Genomic DNA, 23,184 nt, shown 5'->3' on the forward strand with positions numbered 1-23,184 from the left:
TGTCTATCGTTGCTTTGCGCACTTGGCATAGTTTGTAACCATTTCAAGGCCCGGTGGTCTGTCTTCACAGTAAATTCTCTTTCATAAAGAAAAGGTTTCCACTACTTCAAGGCTGTGATAACCCCTAGCAACTCTTTGTTATAGACATAATAATTTTTTTCTGCATCATTCAACTTTCTGTTGTAATACGCCACTGGTTTGCCTTCTTGTTGCAAAATTGCTCCTATGGCGAGATTACTGGCATCGGTGATTACCTCAAAAGGATCATCCCATGATGCGAGTTTAAGAACTGGTGCTTCGGAAGGTGTCTTTTGCAAAGCAAAGAAAGCCTCTAAAGCCTTACCTGTGACTGAAACTTTCTGTCTTCTAGTCTTCACTCCCTTGAGCAAATCTGTCAATGGTGCTGCAAGGTTCGAAAACCGATCCATATGTGAGCGAGCTGTATGCTTGGCACAAGCCCACGAAGGAACGTATCTCTTGGGCTGTCTTTGGAATGTCCAATCGAGGATTGCCTTTATCTTTTTAGGATCAAGGCGAATGCCATTGGAACCGATCACATAGCCTAGGTACTAGACTTCTTGAACTCCAAATATGCTCTTCTTAGCATTAATGTAGAGTTCATTGTCTCGCAAAAGCTGCAAGACCACATCTTTCACGTGTTGCTCGGCAGCGGGCAAAAAAAATAAGAATGTCATCCAAAAAAATGAAAAGACATATACTGATGAGTACGATGAAGACTCGTGACATCATCTTGTTGAATGTCGGCGGTGCATTAGTCAAACCAAAAGGCATGACCACAAACTCATATTGCCCTCGTTCTGTTCGAAAGGCAGTCTTTGGGATATAGGCCTCAAAAATCTTGACTTGATGATAACCACTTTTGAGGTCGATCTTCGTGAAGTACTGGGCATCGTTGAGCCTTTCAAGGATGTACTCTATCCTTGGCATGGGGAACTTATTCTTGATTGTCAACTTGTTCAAGGCTCGGTAATCCACACAAAGATGTGTGGTCTTATCTTTCTTTTGCACAAACAGCATCGGTGTAGCAAATGGAGAGGATGAAACCAGACCTCAGCAACTGTGCTAGTTGCGTCTCCAACTCAACTTCCAACGCCTTGGAAAGACAATATGGAAACTTACTGTCTGGCTCAGCTCCAAGTACCAATTCGGTACAAGAATGTTCAAGACGAGAGGGTGGAGGTCTTGGTGGAAGATCATCCCTCAACATGATGTCTTGAAATTGTTGGAGGAGGCTGGTCATCTGGCTTTATAATGGAGTCGCAGTGGATGTTGCTATTTGTCGTGGGAAGACATAGATCATTGCACACTCAGCTTCCTTTCTTATAGCTCTACTGGCTTGAAGGTGGGAAATAAGTGGAATACCTTGAATGCTCCGATCCTCGCGAATGACGGTAGGCTTAGGCCAACCTTCGATGATTGCGAAGGTGTCCTTCCTCCAATCAACAATGGGCGCATACTGGTGGAACCAGTGAATTTCCAAGGATCATGTTGCATCCGAGAAGAGGTGAGACAATGAAGTTCCTCTGAAATTGGGGCTTCTGGACTGTGCGGGCAAACTGTTGAGATTTCTGGGAAATATGAGTACATAGGCTGGCAGTGAACCCATCCACACCCAAATGATAGGCGGCACAACGACACATTTCATCTTGGTCGCCAACTGCGGAGAGATGGCATCTTCTGAACTGCCCATGTCCAAGAGGACAACAAACTGTTGCCCCTTCGTTGTGCCATAAGCTCTGATAAGACCTTTCTGACGCTCCTCAACTCCGCCCTCCTGCTTATCATCAAATACCACTGTAGGTACCACATTCAAAGTGGGCAAAAGTTAAACATTGGTGGTTGAGGGTGGGGTTGGAGGGGGAGGTGTAACTGTGGCAGTAGCCATTGTAGAGGCTTGTTGTTTACCTTTTTCCGCTTGCCATTTGGTACAATCCTTCTTGGCATGTCTCGTGTGGTGGCAGAAAAAACAACGGTTCTCTTTGAAGTACCGTTCCTTCTCATGTGACTGTAGGAAGCCTCAATAAGGCCCTCCTTGATCTTTTCTGCAGGGGTCTTCTTAGGTCCATCTTGTCGCTCCTTCTGAGAGCTATTCTGACCCTTCTTCTTTTGATCCTTGTTGTTGGGTGCCCCTTTACGTGCTTGCTGGTTAGACGCTTGGTGTTGCTGGGTGGTCTACGTCTGCTCTGCTGCTGCTAAGGTTTAGGGGTGACTAGAGTGGTTTTGGGCTTGCCTCCATTGAGCATCATCTCATGATTCTACGCAAGAGTCAAAGCCCTATCATATGTCTGAGGTTCAAAATTTCAAACGGGAAACCAAATATTTGGATCCAATTCCCGAATAAATCGCTTCAGCTTCTCCACCTCAAATTTCTCCAATTGTTGAGCTGATGTGATCACCTTGTTGGAGTAGGTGAGTACAGGGGAACTGTTCTGGGTGAGTTTGTGTTACTCATCTTCAAGATTTGTCATGTACTATGGAGGTAGAAACCTGGTCTTCAAATTGGACACAAAGGTGTCCCAATCATAGTCCGCTAAGCTAGTATAAGGATTTGTGTACAAACGGGACCAATGTTGCCACCAAGTGACTACAACAATTGGGAGGTGTGGAGCCGCCAGATGGACTTTGTCTTGGGTTTCTGTGATTTTTGAAAGAGGAAAGTGGGCAACAAACTGGTGAATAAACTGAGTCACAACCGAATGGTCGCACTTGCCGTTGTACGGATAACTGTTGTCGAGGCTATGGTTGGGGTTGTGGAGGATTGAGAAGGGTGGAAAGAAGTTACCAGAGTCCGGACTGTCTGTTGGAACTGGTCCCTCAAGTCTTCTCGAGCGTGTCGCTCGTGGTTTGCCTTCGCTTCAAGCTCTGTCCGCAATCGCTCCTCTTTGGTCTTGCGTTTGGCTTTCTTTGCCAGTTGTTTGGCCAGTCTTGCTTCACGGTCTCACTCTTCCTTTTCAGTCATCCATCGACACCATTGTTCCATTGAGGAACTTTGTTCTTTCGGTGTCTCTTGTTGGGCCAAGGTTGCCTATCATTCTGCTAGTTTTTTTCCATATGCATTGTTTAGTTGAATCTGGAGTTGCCGTATTTGCTCCTTTAGCTTTTGGTTGTCTTCGTCTTCTTTTTGTGGAAGCGTTTCTTCGAATGGTTCTTTTTCTTTAGTGATGTCTTTGGAGCTTGATGCCATTGTGGATGGGTGAGTGGTTTTTCCCGACCTCAGCTTTACCATCCACAGGATGCCCTCACCCTAGGTTGCCTAGTTGAATCACGTCCCAAGCTCTAATACCAATGTAGCATGTGCCGAGCTAGGACCGTGTGAAACAACGAAGCCTTTCTTTAAATGTGAGTTTAGTGAGTTTTTAGCTATCCTTTAAAACAACATACATGAATCTGAAATAGATGTAGTAGAGACGACACTAGATTGCACCCCCCCCCCCCCCCCCCCTCCCAAGCAGGAGTATTTGCTTTATTTCTTCTTCTGGAGATTTGTATACAAGTTGAACTGCGTCCACAAGATTGAGCGGACAAACTGACTGACTGACCGCCAAACGCAAGGACAAAGCTACCAAACGCTGCAGAACTGTGTATAAGCTTTAGGCGACTTTGAAGCTATCTTCGAGAGAAATACACCAGCCCGAGATTGAGGGTAGGTGTGCTGAATACTCTTGAAGAGACTGAGCTTCTTTACCTTGGGCTGAGAGCACAAGTATGGGTGTAGGTATGCACAGGCAAGAGCCTAGGTGCACATGCGTGACTTTTGATGATAATCTCTGGTTTATGTCTGATGATTTATGGACTGATCTGAACCTGTCCTTTTATATGCTTCAGTGTGCCCAGTCAGCTGCCCTTAAAGCATGTCGGCTGGTAGTAAATATCCATGACTGGCTTAAATGCCAAGTCGGCTGCCCTTAGCTGGTCGGGTGGCTGGTTAGCTGGTCGGGTGGTTGGTTAGCTAGTCAGCCGGCTACTAGACCCGGCCGATAGGAGTCCCAAGCCCACAAGGACTGGCCGACAGCCTGCACAGGCCATGAGGCCTGCTGCCTTGTCCTCAAAGGTGGCTAGGGGTACTAAGTACCCCTTGCAAGGCATTGCCCATGTTAAGGCTGCCTTGGGGCTGGCCTTAGGGCTGGCCCCCTTCTTCATGGAATGCAATTGGGTGCCTATAATGCATCTATTGCTATGGCTGACATCTACATTCATCTGACTGATGAACACTTGCTGAATTCTCCATAGTGGGTTAAGAGGACTGACCTGACACTCTAAGGTTGGGAGACTGACCCATGTAGCTCATGCTTGACATGTCCGGGACTGGGCTCACAAAGGGGTCACGGAATAAATACTACTTTTGTACATGATTCTTGTACTGTCGACGAGCCAGTTTGTCACCGTGTACCACAATGCATCTGTGCACGTCATAGTTGTCAGGTACGAAAAGTTCGATTCGGTACGGTAGTTCAAATACGGTCTCGGAATGCACCGCTAAATTTTGAAAATAAAAATACAGTGGAGGTACGGTCCTTTAAAAAATACTTAAAGATATGAATATATATTGTTATACTTAAAAAAGTTGAGGAAGAGGGAGAGGCTTGAGGTGGAGGCTTGAGGAAGAGGGAGATGCTTGAGAGAGCCTCCAGGGGAGAGAGGCTTGAGCCTTCAAGGAGAGCTCGAAGGAGAGGATTGATCTTGAGCAATGAGCAGTTGTGAGGATGGGGTTGGGGGAGGGGCTATTATATAGGATGCATCATGCATCATGCAAGCAAAGGACCAAAGGCTAAAGCCTAAAACAAGCCCCAAAACGCCCAGGAAACAGCGAGAAAAACAATAAAAAGAACGGCCCAAAAAAGGGGAAAAAAACAGTTGAAAAAAAACAATCGCCTGGATTCGACCAAACCAGAAGCGAACCGCCTGTACTGAACCGAACTGTACGTATCGAACTGGACCACCTGGACGGTGTGCGAACCGGGTGCCACTGTGGTGCACGTGACGCTCTCAGTCCTGTCATGTGTCTAGTCGTGCTTCTTAGGTTCAGGATTGTTCTCCACACTCTAGAGTCACGTGGGTGGCCATAAATAACTTCAAGTCTATAGTCAATGATTCCAGGCCTTGAACAATTTTCCACAAATAGGGGACTGTGCTCTAATACCAAAGTAACGCAGTGGGCGTGTCATCATTTTTGGGATTTATAGGCATTTATCAGTACTTTATTAGATTTACTGGACTTTTGGGAAAGCTTTGGGAATGGGAGGCTATCCAGATATGGGTTTTGGGCACCCTGGACATCTTGGTGGGCACCTGAGAACAGGACACGGGCCTTGGACTATGCGGAGTGTGTGCCCGATGGGTCATTGGTCTGACTGGAATGACATATGTGTGGGAAGAAACAGGCTCAAAAGAGGACATTTATGTGTGTTCACAATGGTTGTACATGTTTATAATAGAAGGCTGGACTTTTTATTGTATTGGGCTCCTTGTGGGTAAAGGCATTCACACCATTTATTAGGGTGTGTAACTAGGAATCCATTAATAGTAAATGAGCTTAAACACTAATTACACCACAACCATAACAAACTGAAAATAAACACTGCTCCACACTTGGGGGTTGTTCAACCTGTCTGGAGGTAAGAGTTTTAAGTACACACAGATAATTCTCAGTTTTTGTGCAGGTACGAGATCTCCTTCCCAATTCCACACAATCGACAGGGACAGTTCAAATGGGGTATAGTGGAAAGTCTGTGGAGCTCTTACAAGAGAGAGTGGAAAACCCAACAGATTTTGCCAGAGTATACAAGATTGGTATTCAGAATCGAGCAAAGGATGCTATGAAGATGGATTCTCTCAATCGTGCCCATCTGTACTTTACCTTCACCCTCTGTTGTTTGTAAAAGAGTCCTAGTTATAAGATTTTGCATAAAAATTTGAGTTTTTGGGCATTTGTTCTGTTAGATATAGAGCGATTAACCTAAAGGGGATCCTGTACTGTGTTCCTGACCCATGTATTGCATTTCCTTTGTCCCATTTGTGCACAGGGTCTTAACAGTCCACATCCATTACACTAATAGTTTTTCAGGAGAGAACCAATACAGCAAGCTTTCAATGGTGGACATGGTTGGTAGCGAGAGGTTCTCAAAAGAAGAGGCAACTGGTGATAGACTCACAGAGCTACTTCATATAAATAAGTCCTTTTCTGCGTAAGATTTCAAGCTTTATGATAATATACTTGTGCTAGCATCTGACTGCAAATAATTTTTTTCACAGTGCATTCTTTTATCTTTTAAAATAGTGGGTTATATATTGTAGGTGTCAGGGTTGGAACTTATACTCCCTTCTGGGCAGTGTGGCATGATAGCCACTTGGGCAAGCACATGGCAATACCTTTAGAAAATTTAGCTGCTAATTAAAAGATTCTATTGTGGTGTGGCAGGCTTGGTGATGTGCTCTCAGCTTTAACAGCCAAAAAAGAATACGTGCCTTATGGGAACTCAAAGCTGACTCAAATCCTAGCAGACTCTTTAGGTAATTCTCCTATTTGTATGTTATTGACGGCAATCTTTTCAGTTTGAAGAAATTTCAGGCCTAAAGATTTTGATGCCCAAATTATCATTTTCCCCAAAAACCGACTTATTTAAATGGGAAAGAGTGAACTTGCAGGGGGAGATGCGAAAACACTATTAGTCGTCAACCTCAGTCCCTGCCAAACTGGTGTTCAGGAGACCCTTGCATCACTGCATTTTGCTGCCAGGGCACGCAATGTGGAACTAAGTCTTGGCAATCGTGACACTATAAAGAAGTGGCGTGACATGGTAGTTCTTTTGATTTTCTATCTGGGATTTCATGGGCCTCCAGGCTTTTTCTATGAGACAAACTCTGCCATTTGCTCTGCTAAGAGAATTGTTACTAAAACTGTTGCAATGTGCTTGCAAGGCCAATGAAGCACGCAAAGAGGTATATGAGAAGGAGAAGGAGGTATCTGAAATGCAGCAGCAAGTGATAGAATTGAAGAAGTCTCTGAAAGAGGCAGATGATCAATGCCTTCTTTTGTTCAATGAAGTTCAGAAAGCTTGGAAGGTGGCCTTTACACTTCAAGCCGACCACAAGGTGAGGTTCAGAAGGGTACAGTTTCCCTTTGAATCTCATTCTGCTGCTTTTACAAGCTTCTGGAGGATGTGGTTCTGACCATGCAGGCATCATAAGAGTTTTCTTTATTAGAGTCTGTAGCCTATGCTGCAAGTATGACCTTGTTTTTTGTGCTTATAGAGTCAGACCGCGGTGTTGGCTGAGAAGGAGAAGGTTGAGAAAGAGCAGAATGTGCAGCTAAGGGCTCACATAACGCAGCTCATGAAGTCCGATCAAGACCAAAAAGCTCAGCTGCAAGAGTATTCGGGCAAAGTTCAACTTCTTGAGGTTGGTGATTGGAATCACAGGTCTTTAGGTTTGCCTAGAAAATCTGAATGGTTTCCTTTTATGCGAATGAAACCAGATCAACGATTGCAATTGATTTTATTAAATAATGTATTCTTGTTTCAAGAGCAGGGCAAAGTGCAGGAGCTGAATAAGCTCCTTACGGAGGCTCGCACCCAACCTGTTACTAGAGAGGGAGACATTTTCGGTAGGGCCAATCTGAGGCAAGTTCGCAGGCTCGATGATGCCAACTTGCAGCAAAAGGATCGAGTGGAGAGTGAGGTGACCAAAAGGTTGGAGGAAGAGCTATCTAAACGAGATGAATTGATTGAGGTATCAGAGTCATCAGAATCTACATGAAATGAAGCGGCTAAGTTAGTATTAACTTTTGGTTGAGTTAATAAAGACTTCATAACTGCCTGGTTTTTTTGGACAGCGCTTGCACGAGGAGAATGAGAAATTATTTGAACGGCTCACAGACCGGAGCGTCTCCACAGGTTCACCAGGGGTAAGATGGGAAACTATTCACAAGGCCTTATTTATAGATCTATAAATACAGTTTCACATGTATTTTTAAGTATATCACTATAGTTATGCACTTAATCTTCATTACTCGTTTCGCAGGTTCAAAGGCTGGAGACAAGGGGTGTTGACGAGTTTCAGCTAGATGTACCCAGCAGGTGTGTGTGCATGGGCATATTTGTTTCAGTCGCACATTTGCGCACATGCACACACCTTTGTGCGATGTATGCAAGCATGAAGGTGTGTGCGTGTGCATGCAGGCATGAAGGTGTGTGCATGTGCATGCAGGCAGGCAGTTATTTGAGCCTAAAACGTTTTGAATGATTTTAGGAATGCTGCGGTAAAAGTGCCAGTTTCTCCAGATGCACGGTCATCAACTACAATGAATTTAGATTCATCTTCTGGTACTCTTGCCATAGCTGGGAACATGGCCCTTGTGAAAGCAAGCTCTGAAAATATCAAAACAACTCCAGCAGGGGAATACTTGACCAGCGCTTTGAATGATTTTAATCCTGACCAGTCGGAGGGGTCTGCAGCTGCAGATGGAGCGAACAAACTTCTCATGCTGGTCTCTAACTGTGATGCTAATTTGCACATGATTATTGAAAGCTATGTGGTTTCTAGATCTAGATGCTTTTCACTGTTATGTAACATGGCTTTTGCTAGCTTTCTTTGCAGGTTCTGGCTGCAGTGATCAAGGCTGGTGCTGCTCGAGAGCATGAAATGCTTGCTGAAATCCGTAGTGCTGTGTTTGCATTTCTCCGAAAAATGGAACCACAGAGAGTGATGGATACTATGCTGGTTTCTAGGGTCAGAATTCTCTACATAAGATCTTTGCTGTCACGAGCTCCAGAATTGCAGTCCATCAAGGTATGTTCAAGACATACTCATAAAGCCTTTATGCAGGAATATTGCTGGAGTGTAATGATAGTTTCTTAGAACCGATCTTAAGACTTGAACCATCACAAAGGGCCTCATGAATGTTAAGGATTATGCACATGTGTACGTGTGTATATATGCATGCACAGATGCTTGTATGTATGTATGTATGTTTGTATGTATGCTCTTAACAAGATTGAATCACTGCTAAAAAGGACTGCATCACAAAGAGCTTTATCACTAAGTTAATGAAGCATTAAGCTTGAACTAATTCAACACAAATACAAAGCAAGGACAAAATTTTTACTTAGTTCTCCTAAAATGTAAAAAGCAAGTTCGTTCTTGTGATCTCTTCCACTCACAATTCCCCAAAGCCCTTCTCACATAAGAAGAAACTTCACCTTCACCTGCCATCTATGAAGTCCAACCCCATTAAATTTTTCTAAGAGTAAGGGAGTAGTCATGATGTGCAACTATTGGGAGGTCTTAACTTTTGTGACTCACAAAAGCCTGAGAGAGAGAGAAAGAAAGAAAGAAAGAAAGAGAAATATATTAAGTGCCTACTAAAGACCGAATGGGCCTATGAGACGAAAGCGATACAATAACATCCATGGCATATCTCATCGTGGAACGAAAAATAAAACTGGTGACGGTTGGCTGGCGAGGGAGGGGTCGGGGTGGCTGTTGCTGAAGCTCTCTCAAGAAAGCGCCCGTGTCTACGGACCTCAAGTAGGAAGAGCCCTAGGCAACCTTGGTCCAGGAAGTCAATGATCCTAGAGAGTGGACCAAATCTGTTGGGTGTTGGACTCACATTCACACACACAAACCTGCACATTAGGGTTAGGTGCAGGGTAGAGAAGCTCACACACAGAAATGAGAGAGAGAGAGAGAGAGCCAAAAGTGTGGTATCCACAGAATGCAAGTCAACCCTTGCATGTGTGCCACATCCATATAATATAGAAGTACAAAATATTATATGTTAGAGTGTCCTTTCACACTTGATGTCCAAGGGAAAAAACCACATGGGAAAAAGTGCCCTTGATTAAGCCATGTTCACACATAGCACTACCATAAGTGAGCATATGCCTACAAATCCTCCCTGTAGTGGAAGTGTGAACCTGTACAAGGTAGCAGATCACTCTCTGTATGAGAGTAAGCCCAAAGCTTTGCGGAAAGCTTCGAACTTTTCTCGAGGTAAAGCCTTGCATCTTGCCATCTCCATGAGAGATCTATTTTTCCTTTCAGCTACACCATTTTGCTGCGGTGTATAAGGCACAGTACATTGGTGTTTGATGCCCTTTTGAAGCATATAATCCTTGAATGCATTTGACATGTGTTCTCCACCTCTATCTGAGCGGAGTGTTTGGATTTTACATCCACACATATTTTCAGCCATTGTTACAAAGTGTCGAAAGCATGTAAACACATCTGCTTTCGCTTTCAAAGGGTAAGCCCAAGCAAACCTGGAGTAGTCATCAATGAATGTGACAAAGTAAAGATGCCCCCCTATGGATGGTGTCCGCATTGGACCACATACATCACTATGTATGAGCTGTAATTTACTTTCAGCTCTAACAGCTCCATCTTTGGGGAATGGTTTTCGTTGCATCTTTCCCCAAATACACCTCTCACATACATGTCTTGGTGGAGACTCAAGAGGCGGCATATTATCAACCATATGATGCTTCTGCAAAAGCATCAAACTCTGAAAATTTACATGCCCAAAACGAGCATGCCATAGCTCTGCATCATGCATAGCAGGAGTGTGGGCAGCCACTGTATTTGCATCATAAGTGCGCTTGTCATAGCTGTCCAGCTTATACAAGCCTTTGTATCGTGTTCCAGAAGTGACTATTTCATAATCCTTTGATGGGTCTTTTACCAAACACTTCCCATCTTCAAATTCAACCTTTAAACCTTGATCGTTTATGGCTGAGAACGGAGAGCAGATTTTTTTTTATCCCTGGAACATACAATACATTTTTCATACATATATTGGCACCATTGGCTGCAATAAGTATGACATTACCAATTCCCTTTACTGGATATGTGGTATGATCTGCACATGATACAGTGCGGCCATTTGAAGCATAAACCAAGTGCTGAAATACATCTTTGCATGAAGTGATGTGGCTCGAAGCACCACTATCAAAATACCATGATGCATTCTGTCTGTCAGATGCAATGCAAGACATATCAGTGTCTGAAGCACCTGGTGTGTCACTAGTGCATGTGACCAAAAAAGTGTACTCTTCCTGGATTACATTAGCTGATTGCTGTGCTTTGTCATCAGAAGAGTCTGCTACTGCATTGCCTGCTTCTTTCCTTTTCTCTTTTGCAATCCGCTTCCTACATTCACTGATGTAGTGTCCAAGCTTATTGCAGTAGTGACATTTGCCCTTCTTTTTGGGCTTGTTTGCATCCCCTTTGTCAGACTTTTCACCACTAGAAGAGGGTTGTCCATGACCAGCCTTGCTAGACTGTTGTCCCCCATGCCTAAAGCTCTTTGCTTTACCTTTATCCTTGGCTGTAAATGCCTTTTCTCCACCACGGTTGCTCGATAAGTTTGCTCTTGTTTGCTCTTCTTGCAAGAGTAAACCCACCAGCTCTTCAAAAGTGACGGGATCACCACCTCCTCTCATTGAGAGGTTGAGAGAGGTGTGAAAGCCCAAGTAGGAAGGCGGTAAAGAATGAAGAGTGTTGGTGACCACCTGTCTGTCTGGGATATAACCTCATCAATGTTGAGCAATTGTTCCTGCAAATCTTTCACTTTGGTGAGATGATCTGCCATGGAGTCACCTTCATCCATAGAAAGAAGATCCAATTGCCTCTTCAAGTAGGCAACCCTTGCCTCGTTACGTACCTGATACATTGCTTCCAATGTGTCCCATGCAAGCTTCGATGTCTTGCATGAACAAATGTGCGGAATAATAGTCCTTTTCACTGAAAGGGCTATCAATGACATGGCATGTGCATCTCTAGAGTCCCATCTCTTCTGCTCTTGTGTGGGAGCAGGATCTACATCAGGAGCTCTTTGAGCACCTCCCCTTTGAGGCGTGGCTGGCTGTATGGTAAGTGGGCGTGTGTCATCACCACACACGATGCCCCAAAGCCCTTTGGCTACCAGCAAATTACGGATCATGAAACTCCAGAGAGAGTAGTTAGATCCATCCAGCTTGTCCTCCTGGGTGAGCACACCAAATACATCTGTAGCATTCTGTGCCATGTCAACAAAATATATCTGCAAGCAAACCAAGCACCAATGTGCACTGCCAGGCAACCAAATGTCCTGTACAAATGTATGCCTGCAAACCAAAGCAAGTGTAAACCTGCACCAAATTGTCCAATTACACACAATGTGTATACATACACGACAAATCGCAGCTGTAATGCCCAATTACATGCTCCAATCAGAAAATCCCCAATTTTTATGCACTCCAATCGCTTCAATGTGCATCTAATTGGCCAATTTTCACAAAAGCCCCAAAATTCTGCAAATGTAAGAGGTTCAATTTGCCAATTTTGACCTCAATTTTGAAAACCCCCAAATTTCTACAAATGAGAGAGGTTCAATTTGCTGATTTTGACCTCAATTTCAAAAACCCCCAAATTTCTGCAAATGAGAGAGGTTCAATTTGCTGATTTTGACCTCAATTTCAAAAACCTCCAAATTGCAGGCAAAGCCACATGCCCAATTTTATCAATTTGTCCTGAAATTGAGAAATCCCCCAAATTTGCCTGAATCCTGTATCACTTGCAAGCTTTCAAATCTTCCTGACAAACCCCCAAAATTTGTCGAATCTGCCTGCAAACCTTATTTTGTTTTCTTTGTTTTTTTTTTTGTTTGCTGAAACAAAGGTACTTGGGCAGCCGGGAAGAGACCTTGTTGAAAGGAGTCGTTGCAGGTGAAGGCGTTGGAGGGAGTCGATGCAATGTTGGGTGTTGTAGGGAGTCGTTGCAGAGGACGGATGCGTGCTCTGGGCGGTGGCGGACCAGCAGAGGCGGGCGCTGGACGCTGGTGTCGGGCGATCCAGAGGCGGGCGTTGTGCAGCTGTCGGGTCCCAGCGACGGCAGGTGTCGGGCGAGGCGTTGGAGTCGCTTGTCGAGCAGGCGGGAGCCGGTATTACACCGACAGGTGTTGAGGTCGCTGGCGGCGAACAAAGGCCACGGACGATTCAGGCGCAGGCTCCCGGTGCTTGTGTCGGGCTGGACCAGCAAGGACGGAGCAGACGGAGGCGGAGGGAGGGTGGCCGCGAGCGGATGCGGCTCGAACGGAGCGGGATGACGCGGGCGCCGTGGGAACGGAACAGACGGTCCCCTTGGACGGAACACAACGCTGGAGTAGCACCGGCGGAACAGGACAGCAGTGCCGGAACGGAACGGTGGTGAGCGTCGACGGCTCTGGGCAGCCGGCTGGGGGCGCTGACGGAAGAACGGCGGCTGTAGATGGGGGTGCCGCCCGATTCTGGTGGATGGACGGAGGAGCGCCGACGAAACCAGGCAATCCGGCGACGGAAAAACACAGCGTCGACGGAAAAACGCAGGCGACGGACGGAACGTCGGTTTTTGACGGAATTTCGAAGGACTTCTTCTAGCTGCCGACTTCCAGGGCCAGCTCCCAGCTCCCAGCTCTGATACCAAATGTTGGGTGTTGGACTCACACACTCACACACACAAACCTGCACATTAGGGTTAGGTGCAGGGTAGAGAAGCTCACACACAGAAATGAGAGAGAGAGAGAGAGCCAAAAGTGTGGTGTCCACAAAATGCAAGTCAACCCTTGCATGTGTGTCACATCCATATAATATAGAAGTACAAAATATTATATGTTAAGAGTGTCCTTTCACACTTGATGTCCAAGGGGAAAAACCACATGGGAAAAAGTGCCCTTGGTTAAGCCCTGTTCACACATAGCACTACCATAAGTGAGCATATGCCTACAAAATCCCTCACGAAACAGACATTGAAACCTCCCAGCGGATCTCATAGTATACTGGGCATCAACATATTGAATGCTCCTTTGTCTTAACCTCTCTTTGGCATAATTGCATAGTTGCATCCAAACTACGTTTGGAACGTTCACTAACGTTTGGGTTAAAAAAACGGACGCAAGCCAACATCGTTTTTTTTTTCCGCTTTTCCTTGTGTGCGTGTGGCAGCCTCTTTGCGGCGTCTCTCTGCGGCGCTCAAGTCTTCTCCTGCGGGCATCTCTATGCGGTGCTCAAGTCTCTCTCTCTCTCTCTCTCTCTCTGCCTGCATTTCGCCCGCCTGCACCTCTGTGCCCCCTTTCCCTTCGCCTCGCCCCCCTTTCCCCACCCACCCGCTCTTCGCCCCCTTTCTCTTCCCACCCGCTTTCTTTCTCTTCGCCCTCTCCGCTTCGCTTCTCTCTTCCCACCCGCTTTCTCTCTCTTCGCCCCCTTTCTCTTCGCTTCTCTCTCTCTCTCTCTGCCTGCATTTCGCCCGCCTTTCCCCACCCACCTGCTCTTCGCCCCCTTTCCCCACCCACCCTTGCTCAGGCCCCCAAGGCAGCAACATAACTCTCCCCTGCACCTGTAGCTCAGCATCTTGTAGGTCGCATTCTCTGAGTCTCCCCCAAAGGGGAGAGGGTACCCTTGAGGGGGGGCTCGTTCCACCAACAGCCCTCTCCTTTATCAGCAGCAACACATGGAAAGTAAGAAGTCTTTTGCCTTAGTCACCGCTTCACGATTACCGCCCATTCCTCCAGCCGTGAGCAAGCCGACACCATGGGAAGCCTACCTCATGCAAGAACTGAAGAAACTCCAGGGAGAATTAGCAGCACTGAAACACGAGACTATCAAGAAAGATGAACAAATCAAGGAACTGAAAGTGCAAGTGCAAGCCATGAAGATGAAGCAAGAGGAAGCACGAGAAGGACCCATACCTACAACACTACAAACAGAAACGACAAACCATGTTTCAAAGGTAAATTCAGTTAACTCACAAGATTTTGGTAAAGAAGTCATATCAGCGGTCAAAGAAAAGGAACGAATGGAAAGTAACAAAAAGGTAATCAGAGTCGGTGGTCTTCCTCAAGGCTGGGATAGGGCAGACATAGCTCAAGAGCTTCGAGAAGACTACATATTAGATACAGATGTACTTACAGCACAACTGAGCAAAGTAGTCCCCTTCGTGGACTTAGGAGACCCTATCTCTATTATAGTAGAGGGTACACAGGCAAAAGTCTCCTATATGGACAACAATGAGAAAATAGCAGTGATGAAGCAAACAAGGTCTCTCCAAGGGACAAAGGTATGGATAGCTGATGAACTCACCCCGCTACAACTCAAGAACAGATCGGCAGAGCTGAATAAAGTTAAAGAAGCAAGAAAGAATGGCAAATGGGCAATATACAGAGGAGGACAAGCAATCATTAAAGAATTCCGTACCCCACCCCCCTCAAGAGCAAATCCATCCATGGATGAAATATAGCTATTTTTATTTTGAACCTCAATTTCGAACTAGATGCAATAGAACCCATTGTAATTTAAACTCTTAAGAGTCTTAAGAGTTCATTTTGAGTTATTTTTTTTCAGTTTTATGCCTCTTTGGCATCGATACCCAGAGTGGAATGTAAATGGATGTATCTGATCTGTCCCATAGGTCGGATTCGGCCTCCCGTGGACGTTAATATAACTTTCTTTCTTTCTTTCTTTCTTTCTCTCTCTCTCTCTCTCTCTCACACACACACACACACACACACACACACACACACTCTTTTTTTTTTTTTTTCGTGAAATGGTGTTTTATATTAGATGTAAAAAATGTACATCAGCCACATGGCTCACATAGAACCTATGGCCCCAAAAAAAACCCCCACAAAAGATCCTCTAAAGGATCATGACCATGCAAATCTTTACACTAATAAGAACGCCTCCTAGCCAAATAAGCATCCCTGGTAAAAGCATCAAAGATGAGCCAGCCGAGCCGCCGTAGACCATAACGAAATAACATCTGCATCCAGCAGCTGAGCTGAGAGAAGAGAAGAAAACTGCCAAAGCAGCAAACCGCGGATACGTAGAATGTGCCCATGTATTCCAGACAAGGAATCAAAGATGAACCCATTCCGTGTAGTCCAAATATGCCAAAGTCCTGTCCATCTAAGGAAATGGAATATCACAAGGTGACTGTCCGAAGTAACGACTTGAGGACAGATCCCAAATATCCACTGATGAGCCGAAATAGTAGACCTCTCTACTGCCTCCCAAACGCGAGAGACAAAAGACCAAATCTGACGGGCCACTGGACAACTCATGAACAGATGCATAACTGTTTCAGTGCATGTCGTGCAGAAGAAGCAAGAGGCCAATGCAATTTTACGACGGTTGAGCTGATCCCGTGTAGGTAAACCTCCCACCAACATCCTCCCAATGAAAACCTTACCTTGGTAAGGGAGTTTAGACTGCCAACCACGCATAAGAGTTTTCTGCCACCATGATTTAGACTTGTGCAATCCCCACACCTTATTGGCCTTGGCTGAAACCCAATCTTTCTCTGATACGAGCTTAAGGCTGATCTGCAGATGGCCGAGGCAATGGAGTAAAAGGCTCAACTGCATGCATGATGTCAACCCATAGTGGCTGAAATGTCCAAGGAACTCGAAAGTGCTGCCGAATACGACGAAACGAATATGGCTTGTCACGACCAGGTATCACAGCATCTCGGATTCTAACCAAGCCTAACCTGACCATGCGGTTGAGTCGTATGTGTGAAGCATCTCTGTCTGGCCAAACAATGACACGCGACTCCACAAATGTTTCGAACTGCAAAGAGTTCAAAAGTAGTCTTTCATGACCAGGATCCCACCGAGCCTATAGTAGAACTTCATGCCAAGAAAGGAGAATATGTGATAAAATGTGAGATGAGCGAATATGGACAGGATGAGCCGCATTCACAATGTCCCACCATGAAGCCTGCACACAATGTCCGTCCATGTGACAGTCCCTCCAACTCAATCAAGTCACGAGCCATGAATACCCAAGGTTGCTCCTGCAAACACATATCCTCAAAAAGCGCCCACCTACGTGCCACCATATGCAAGCGGACATCCAGTAAAGCAGCCCCACCCATTCTTTTGGGCGTCGTAATGTGATTCCAAGCTATCCATGTTTGACCCATAATATTTCCTTGTCTCTTCCACAGCATAAACCGAATGGGAGCAACCAAACGGAGAAGAGATTTTTGCGTCCAAGGTAGCAAAGGCAAAAAATAGGAAATCATGCTAAGCATAATAACCTGAGTTACCTTAACCCTCACGTGCATAGGCCACCCTTGAGCTTTCCAATACACAAATTTATCTGAGATCCGAGCAGAAATCCAAGCAAGAAGCGCTTGGGGGTCCACATCCACACCCACCGGATACCCAAGATGACGAACAATGTCTCTTGTATGCACCACATGGCCTTGCCACCCTAATGCCTCAAGATCAAATTCCGTGCATAGAATGAGGGCTGATTTTGTTGAATTTATTTTCAGCCCAGAAGCCAATGCAAATTATTCCAAGCTTCCATTGCTCGATCTATATTGGCTTTTTCGGCCCTGAGAAACATAAAAGTGTCATCCGCAAGGGCTTGAGCAACCAATTGCTTGCCATGAGGGAGATGCAAACCAACCACTTCACCATGCGATGCCATAGCATCTAGCGAGATAACATAGGATGAGTGGCAATGGCAAAGAAAAGAGGGCTAAGAGGACAGCCTTGCCGGAGAGAACGGGTGAGAGAAATACCATCCGAAAGTCCTCCATTAAGCATAATCCGCGTGATAGAGCCAGAGCCAAGTAAATGCACCAAATTAGCCATTTTGGGACCAAAGCCCATGGCTGTCATTAATTGAGAAAGGAAAGACCAGCTGACATGATCAAAAGCTTTTTCAAGATCCAACTGCACCATCACAATCTCTTGCTTCTTTGCCTTGGCATAATCCACTCCAATTTGAACATTAAGAATATTATGCAAAATATTCCTGCCATGCACAAATCCATATTGATATGGATGAATAAGAGTAGGAAGCACGTCCTGCAAGCGATTGGCAAAAATCTTTGTAAAGATTTTATACATAATACCCATAAGTGAGATCGGGCGCCATTGAGCCAAAGAAGTAGGCGAAGGGACTTTGGGCAACAAACGAAGTATGCCCAACTTCCAATCGGCAGGCATATATCCCTCATCCCAAACCCTTTGACAAATAAGTGTCAAAGGCTCTGCAAGCTGATCAACATATTTTCGAAAAAACTCATTTGTCAAACCGTCCCAACTAGGGCTCTTTCCCATGGGAAGTTTGGAGAGAACAGCTTCCACTTCCCCTTGAGTAACAAGAGCATCAAGCTGAACTGCCACATCAGGGTCAACTTGATATCTTACTTCAGCAAACAACGACTCCCTTGCAGCCAGGACAGCCGGCGAGACATCCTCTTGAGGAGCAAGCAAATCTTCATAAAACCTGATGCAATGCTGAATAACCTCAGAAGGTTGAGTAACAAGGTTGCCTTGGGCATCCATCAGCCTAACAATATTCTCACGCATATGTTTTTGATGCAACTTATCATAGAAGCGATGAGATTGACAGTTAGCGTCCCGCAAAGCATTAAGACGTGCAAGTAGTTTAAAGCGAACATATTGTGCTTCCTGCACCCTAGATAGCTCCTTTTTCAGCCATTCTATGGCACCACAACTTCAGCATTCATAGAGTCAGTAAACATGAACGCCTGCAAGCCCTTTAAAAGCGACTCAAGAATGCCGCGCTAATTTCCGAGTGTTGGTAAGGAACACTAGCCAAGCATGATAATCAGCCATGGACACTCTTGTGGAGAAATGTCATATCAACTGACGCATATAAACATCAAAAACTTCATGCTCCAAAAAAGTGTGATTTAAGCGCAAAGGCAAGCGTCCCAACGAGCCTTTATATGCATCCACAGGATGATAGACCATTTCAAACACAAGCGGCCAATGATCCTACAAAACCTGTTGCTGATCAACCATCATAGTAAGAACCTCTGGCAAAAAGAGATCTTGATGTAAAATATACATCCTATCCAATCTAGCATAAGTGCCCCGAAACTGTTGTGAGGCATAAGTGTAACCCCTTTCATCTGGATGCAACCAAGACCACATGTCTTGTTTTAGCGACCTTGCTGCAAAAGCTTCCCACGCCATTCTCTCCGGGCCATCCATTACAGAATGAGGCGACATGGCTTGCTCCCTGGAGACACACATATTAAAGTCTCCCATCACAAAGCCAGGATGAGAGGTTGAAAGAGCACACAAGTCATTCCACAGCAAACGGCGTGCACGAGCATTATTTGGAGCATACACCCCTAACAACCATAAAGGCGTATCATCCCAAACAATCTGTATCACTAGAAATCTTCCATGAACATCTTGAATCACAAGAGAAGCTTGAAACTACGAACGAACAGCAAACATAACACCTGACTGCGAAGCAGGATGTCCGCTGTAGAAAACATGAAACCCCTTATATACATAGGCTTTGCCAGCCAACTTATGCTGCTTATGTTCAACTGCACACAAAACATCCCAACCACGACAAAAAGTTGTATGAACTACTTTTGGCGCAAAGAAATACCCTTTACATTCCATTGTACAATTTTCATAAGCCTTCCCAGAAAAGGAATCAACAAGGCCGTGTACTAGGCCGAGGACAATCTGCCAAATCACGAACCTTTTGAAGCATTGCATTTTTAGACATGGTATTTGTGATCTCAGACTGCCCTTGGAGTTCCCGAGCACGTGCCGAAGGGTAATGACCATCCCATGGCGAGATGACCTGACCCTTCGAACCAAACACAAGAAGCAATTGTTGTTGTGCTTCTTTTGTTAGGCGACTTCTAATAGGATAGCGTTCTACTCTATCCACCCCAAGAGCCCTTGTACCCTGAGAAAGTTGGCCTCCCAACCTCTCAATCCTGGTCTGTTGCTGGGCACCTGAACCCAAAGGGCGACGAGCATATGTATGTAAGGGCCCCTGACGAGTACGCAAAGGCCCCCGCCAAACAGCATCTGAGAAATCCCCCCGCGGGGCAACAAATCGTGTCTTTTTACCACGTACTTCCACCCATGGCTACTCAACCTCATTCTGAACATCCACATGTACATCCATGTGCTGGGCATCATGTAAAGGAGCATCATGCTCATCTTCCACGGGCAACTGCCCATCAACGATATCCTTGGTAGCAACAACATGTTCTTTCTTAGGACATTCGGAGACAAAGTGGCCCATCTCACCACATTTGAAACAGTGGCCAGCAAATGTATCCCACCTCAATTCATACATTAAAGGTTGCAGCCCAGCCATATTGACACGCAAATGTGTCGGCCTAGGTCTCCCAGTATCTAGATGTCATTCGAGGCACCACCAAGACATCACCGATACCTCGCATGAGACCTGGTAAAACACGCCAAAACATTGGTGGGAATTGTTTCACTTCAACCCAAACTGGGCAAGCCTGGCACAACATATCTTGGTGCTCTGCCATAGGCTTCCACGGAACCACATGAACCAACTGCCCATCCAAAAAGAGTGGCACCTGCTCCAAGAATGCCCTACGGACCCAGTAAAGAAGAAGATAGCAGCACGATCATGAAAATCTGCTAGCTGTTGTAGCAACAAAGGAGTCTCCGTGCATACATCAGCCACACCACCATTATCTACTGCAGCCATTTGCACGCTATTTGCCTTCACATATTCTTGCAGAAGCTCACCAGTGATTTGCAGCAAACGTGCAAACTCCGGAGAAGGTACCTGAGAACTTTCCTCTGCATTCTCTCCAACATTCACCGGAGTGTAGCTTGCATCAACATCAAGCCTTTGACGTTTTGGTTGCTCCGAGGCATCTGAAGCATAACCCACATCCTTCTCGATCATCTCCTCAATAAGATCCATGTTAAGGCTATCGGCAGCCATGCCACCAATAGCAGCAGCTGGGTCATCCAAATCCATGTACAATTCAGCACCTGAGAACCCTAATTCAGCACCTGCAAACCCTAATTCAGCAGTCGGAGCTGACACGGCAGCAGCAGTTGTCGTCGATTCTCTCTCTCTCTCTCTCTCTCTCTCTCTCTCTCTCTCTCTCTCTCTCAATAGACTCTCTCTCTCTCTCTCTCACACACACACACACACACACTCTCTCTCTCTCTCTCTCTCTCTCTCTCTCTCTCTCTCTCTCTCTCTCTCTCTCTCTCTCTCTCTCTCGCCGCCTCTGTTCGCCTTTGTCCTCGCCTACCCTCCTTGCCCTCGCCTCTGCCCTCGCCGCCCCAGTTCGCCTCTGCCCTCGCCGCCCCTGTTCGCTGTTAATCTCTCTATTGTCGCCGCCCGCAACTGTTCGCCCTCGCTTCTGCCCTCGCTGCCCTTGTTTCGCTGTTCGCTACTGGTCGCCACCCCCTTTTCGCTGCCCTGTTCGCCGCTTGCTTCACTTCGCTGTTCCCTGTTCGCTTCGCGCCTCTGTGCGTAGCCGCCCTCTCTATTCGCCACTGGCGCCCACTACTGCTGGCGTTATGCTGGCCCGCGTGCATGTCCGCTAGGCCCTGCACCCCCCTTTCCCCTCCCACCCATGCTCAGGCCCCCAAGGAGCAACATAACTCTCTCTCTCTCTCTCCTCAATCTCGAGAAATGGCCTGGAGTCTCCAAGAGAAACTCGAGGCCCTCGAGACGGCAATGAAGGCACTAATCAAGGAGAATAAGAAGACATCCGATTCCAACCTCAATGAGGTGGAGAACAAACTACATAGGCACATCATGGCCCTCGAAGCACGGGTCACGGACCTTGAACAAGAGAACACAGCACTCAAGGAGGAGGTGAGTGCATTGAAAGTGGAACTGGAAGCCGTCAAGAACACCGAGAAGGAAGAAGAGGAGATCAATGAGAACACTCTCACGGCCATCAAAGAAGAGATCTCCAAGGAGATCACAAAGGACATGGAGGGAAAACTCGAAGCCAAGCAGTCAGGATGGGTTGAGGTGGTGAAGAAGAACATCCGCAAAGAAGTGAGGGAGGAGACTCCAAGGGAAGAACATCAAATCATTCACACTACTCTCTCTCTCTCTCTCTCTCTCTCTCTCTCTCCTTCTTGCACACGCTCAAGTCTCTCTCTCTCTCTCTCTCTCCCTCCGCAAAATTGAAACTAATGGTTGTATAGTATTAGTAAGTGCTTTAATGTTCATTGATGAATCTTCAAACTTCATATTTCAAAATTTTATAAGTAAACTATAAATTTTGTATATATATATATATATATATATATATATATATATATATATATATATCAGGGGCAGCGTTCAGTACGTTTGGAATCTTTTCAGCACGTTTTCCAAACGTATCGTTCTTTACGTTTGGAACCACCTTGCATAATTGGTAGATCCTCTCCTCCCTAGGTCTCCATATGAGCTTTCTAGCTTTGAAGACGTGCTCAACTCTGAGGCGGTGGAATGAAACCCATATTTGGCCAATTGCAATCTGCATGGCATGGGACATGTGAACACTTAGGTAGCCAGGTTGTTGGATGAATCCATCCTCAGTGAGCGTAAGGAAGTGAACTTTGTAGAAGTGCATCTTCGTTGGGAGCTCCGAAGGTGTGATCCATGTGTAGTATGTGTAGAAGCTGAAAAGATCTAACCGGATAACCCGGTTAGATCTAACCCGGTTGGTGTCCTCGTGAGAGAGTTGAAGAAAAGGGGAGTTCAAACTGTACTGAAGGGGTGGGAGGCGGTCCATGCAGAGCCCATATGTTGAGAACCAAGTGGAAACTAAGGCATACCATACTCCAAGGTGGCCCTTGAGTGCTAGCTGTCTTGAGGGCTGCAGCCCAAGCCTCGGGTACATGCGGGGATCCATGTGACTGATGCGGTGGATGTATGTGATTGTCTGGAAGAGTGCATCCACGACCATCAGGCTTGCAGCAAACTCTGCCTGGATAATCTAGTGTGGGATTGATGGTTTGTTGAGGATCATATGGGAGAACATCATGACGTGGGGCCTCTCAACTCGTTGCCAATCCTCATTTGATAAATGTGGCCCCTACATTCTAAAAGGATGCTCCATACATCAAGACTAGTGTGATGAGGGTGTCAAGAAGCCAAAACTTCGTCCTGGGCACCTAGAAATGTGCCTAGAAGCACTGCCCCTCAAGTAAGCTCAAGACTGCGTATCCGCGTTTCGCTTTGGCATGTGCTGCGGGAAGCATGGTGAAGCTTGGGCCACTAAAAGTGACACCAAGGTAGACATGGGATGAGACAATCTTTAGAGGATCCCCTTTGTATGTGAAGCTCAGTCTGGATGTGAAGGGGTGGGAGGTATTGAAGACCATTACCTTGGTTTTACCAAGGGTAACAA

At 45.9% G+C, this 23,184-nt stretch overlaps 1 protein-coding gene across 1 annotated transcript in view; it reads left to right on the forward strand.

Moving 5' to 3' along the window:
- The window catches only part of LOC147605409 (kinesin-like protein KIN-14B), a 110,630-nt gene that overhangs the window by 45,672 nt on the left and 41,774 nt on the right, over positions 1–23,184 (forward strand). Inside the window, exons 7-17 of the mRNA XM_086793696.1 lie at positions 5,682–5,869; positions 6,045–6,206; positions 6,440–6,531; positions 6,667–6,818; positions 6,940–7,113; positions 7,273–7,419; positions 7,549–7,749; positions 7,853–7,924; positions 8,041–8,096; positions 8,269–8,506; positions 8,617–8,808. Coding sequence (XP_086649822.1) covers positions 5,682–5,869; positions 6,045–6,206; positions 6,440–6,531; positions 6,667–6,818; positions 6,940–7,113; positions 7,273–7,419; positions 7,549–7,749; positions 7,853–7,924; positions 8,041–8,096; positions 8,269–8,506; positions 8,617–8,808 — 1,674 coding nt within the window. The remainder of the gene's footprint in view (positions 1–5,681; positions 5,870–6,044; positions 6,207–6,439; positions 6,532–6,666; positions 6,819–6,939; positions 7,114–7,272; positions 7,420–7,548; positions 7,750–7,852; positions 7,925–8,040; positions 8,097–8,268; positions 8,507–8,616; positions 8,809–23,184) is intronic.

This window comes from Cibotium barometz, chromosome 59, assembly GCF_041138505.1.
Source record: "Cibotium barometz isolate CiBa-2024 chromosome 59, ASM4113850v1, whole genome shotgun sequence".
Classification (NCBI taxonomy): domain Eukaryota; kingdom Viridiplantae; phylum Streptophyta; class Polypodiopsida; order Cyatheales; family Cibotiaceae; genus Cibotium; species Cibotium barometz.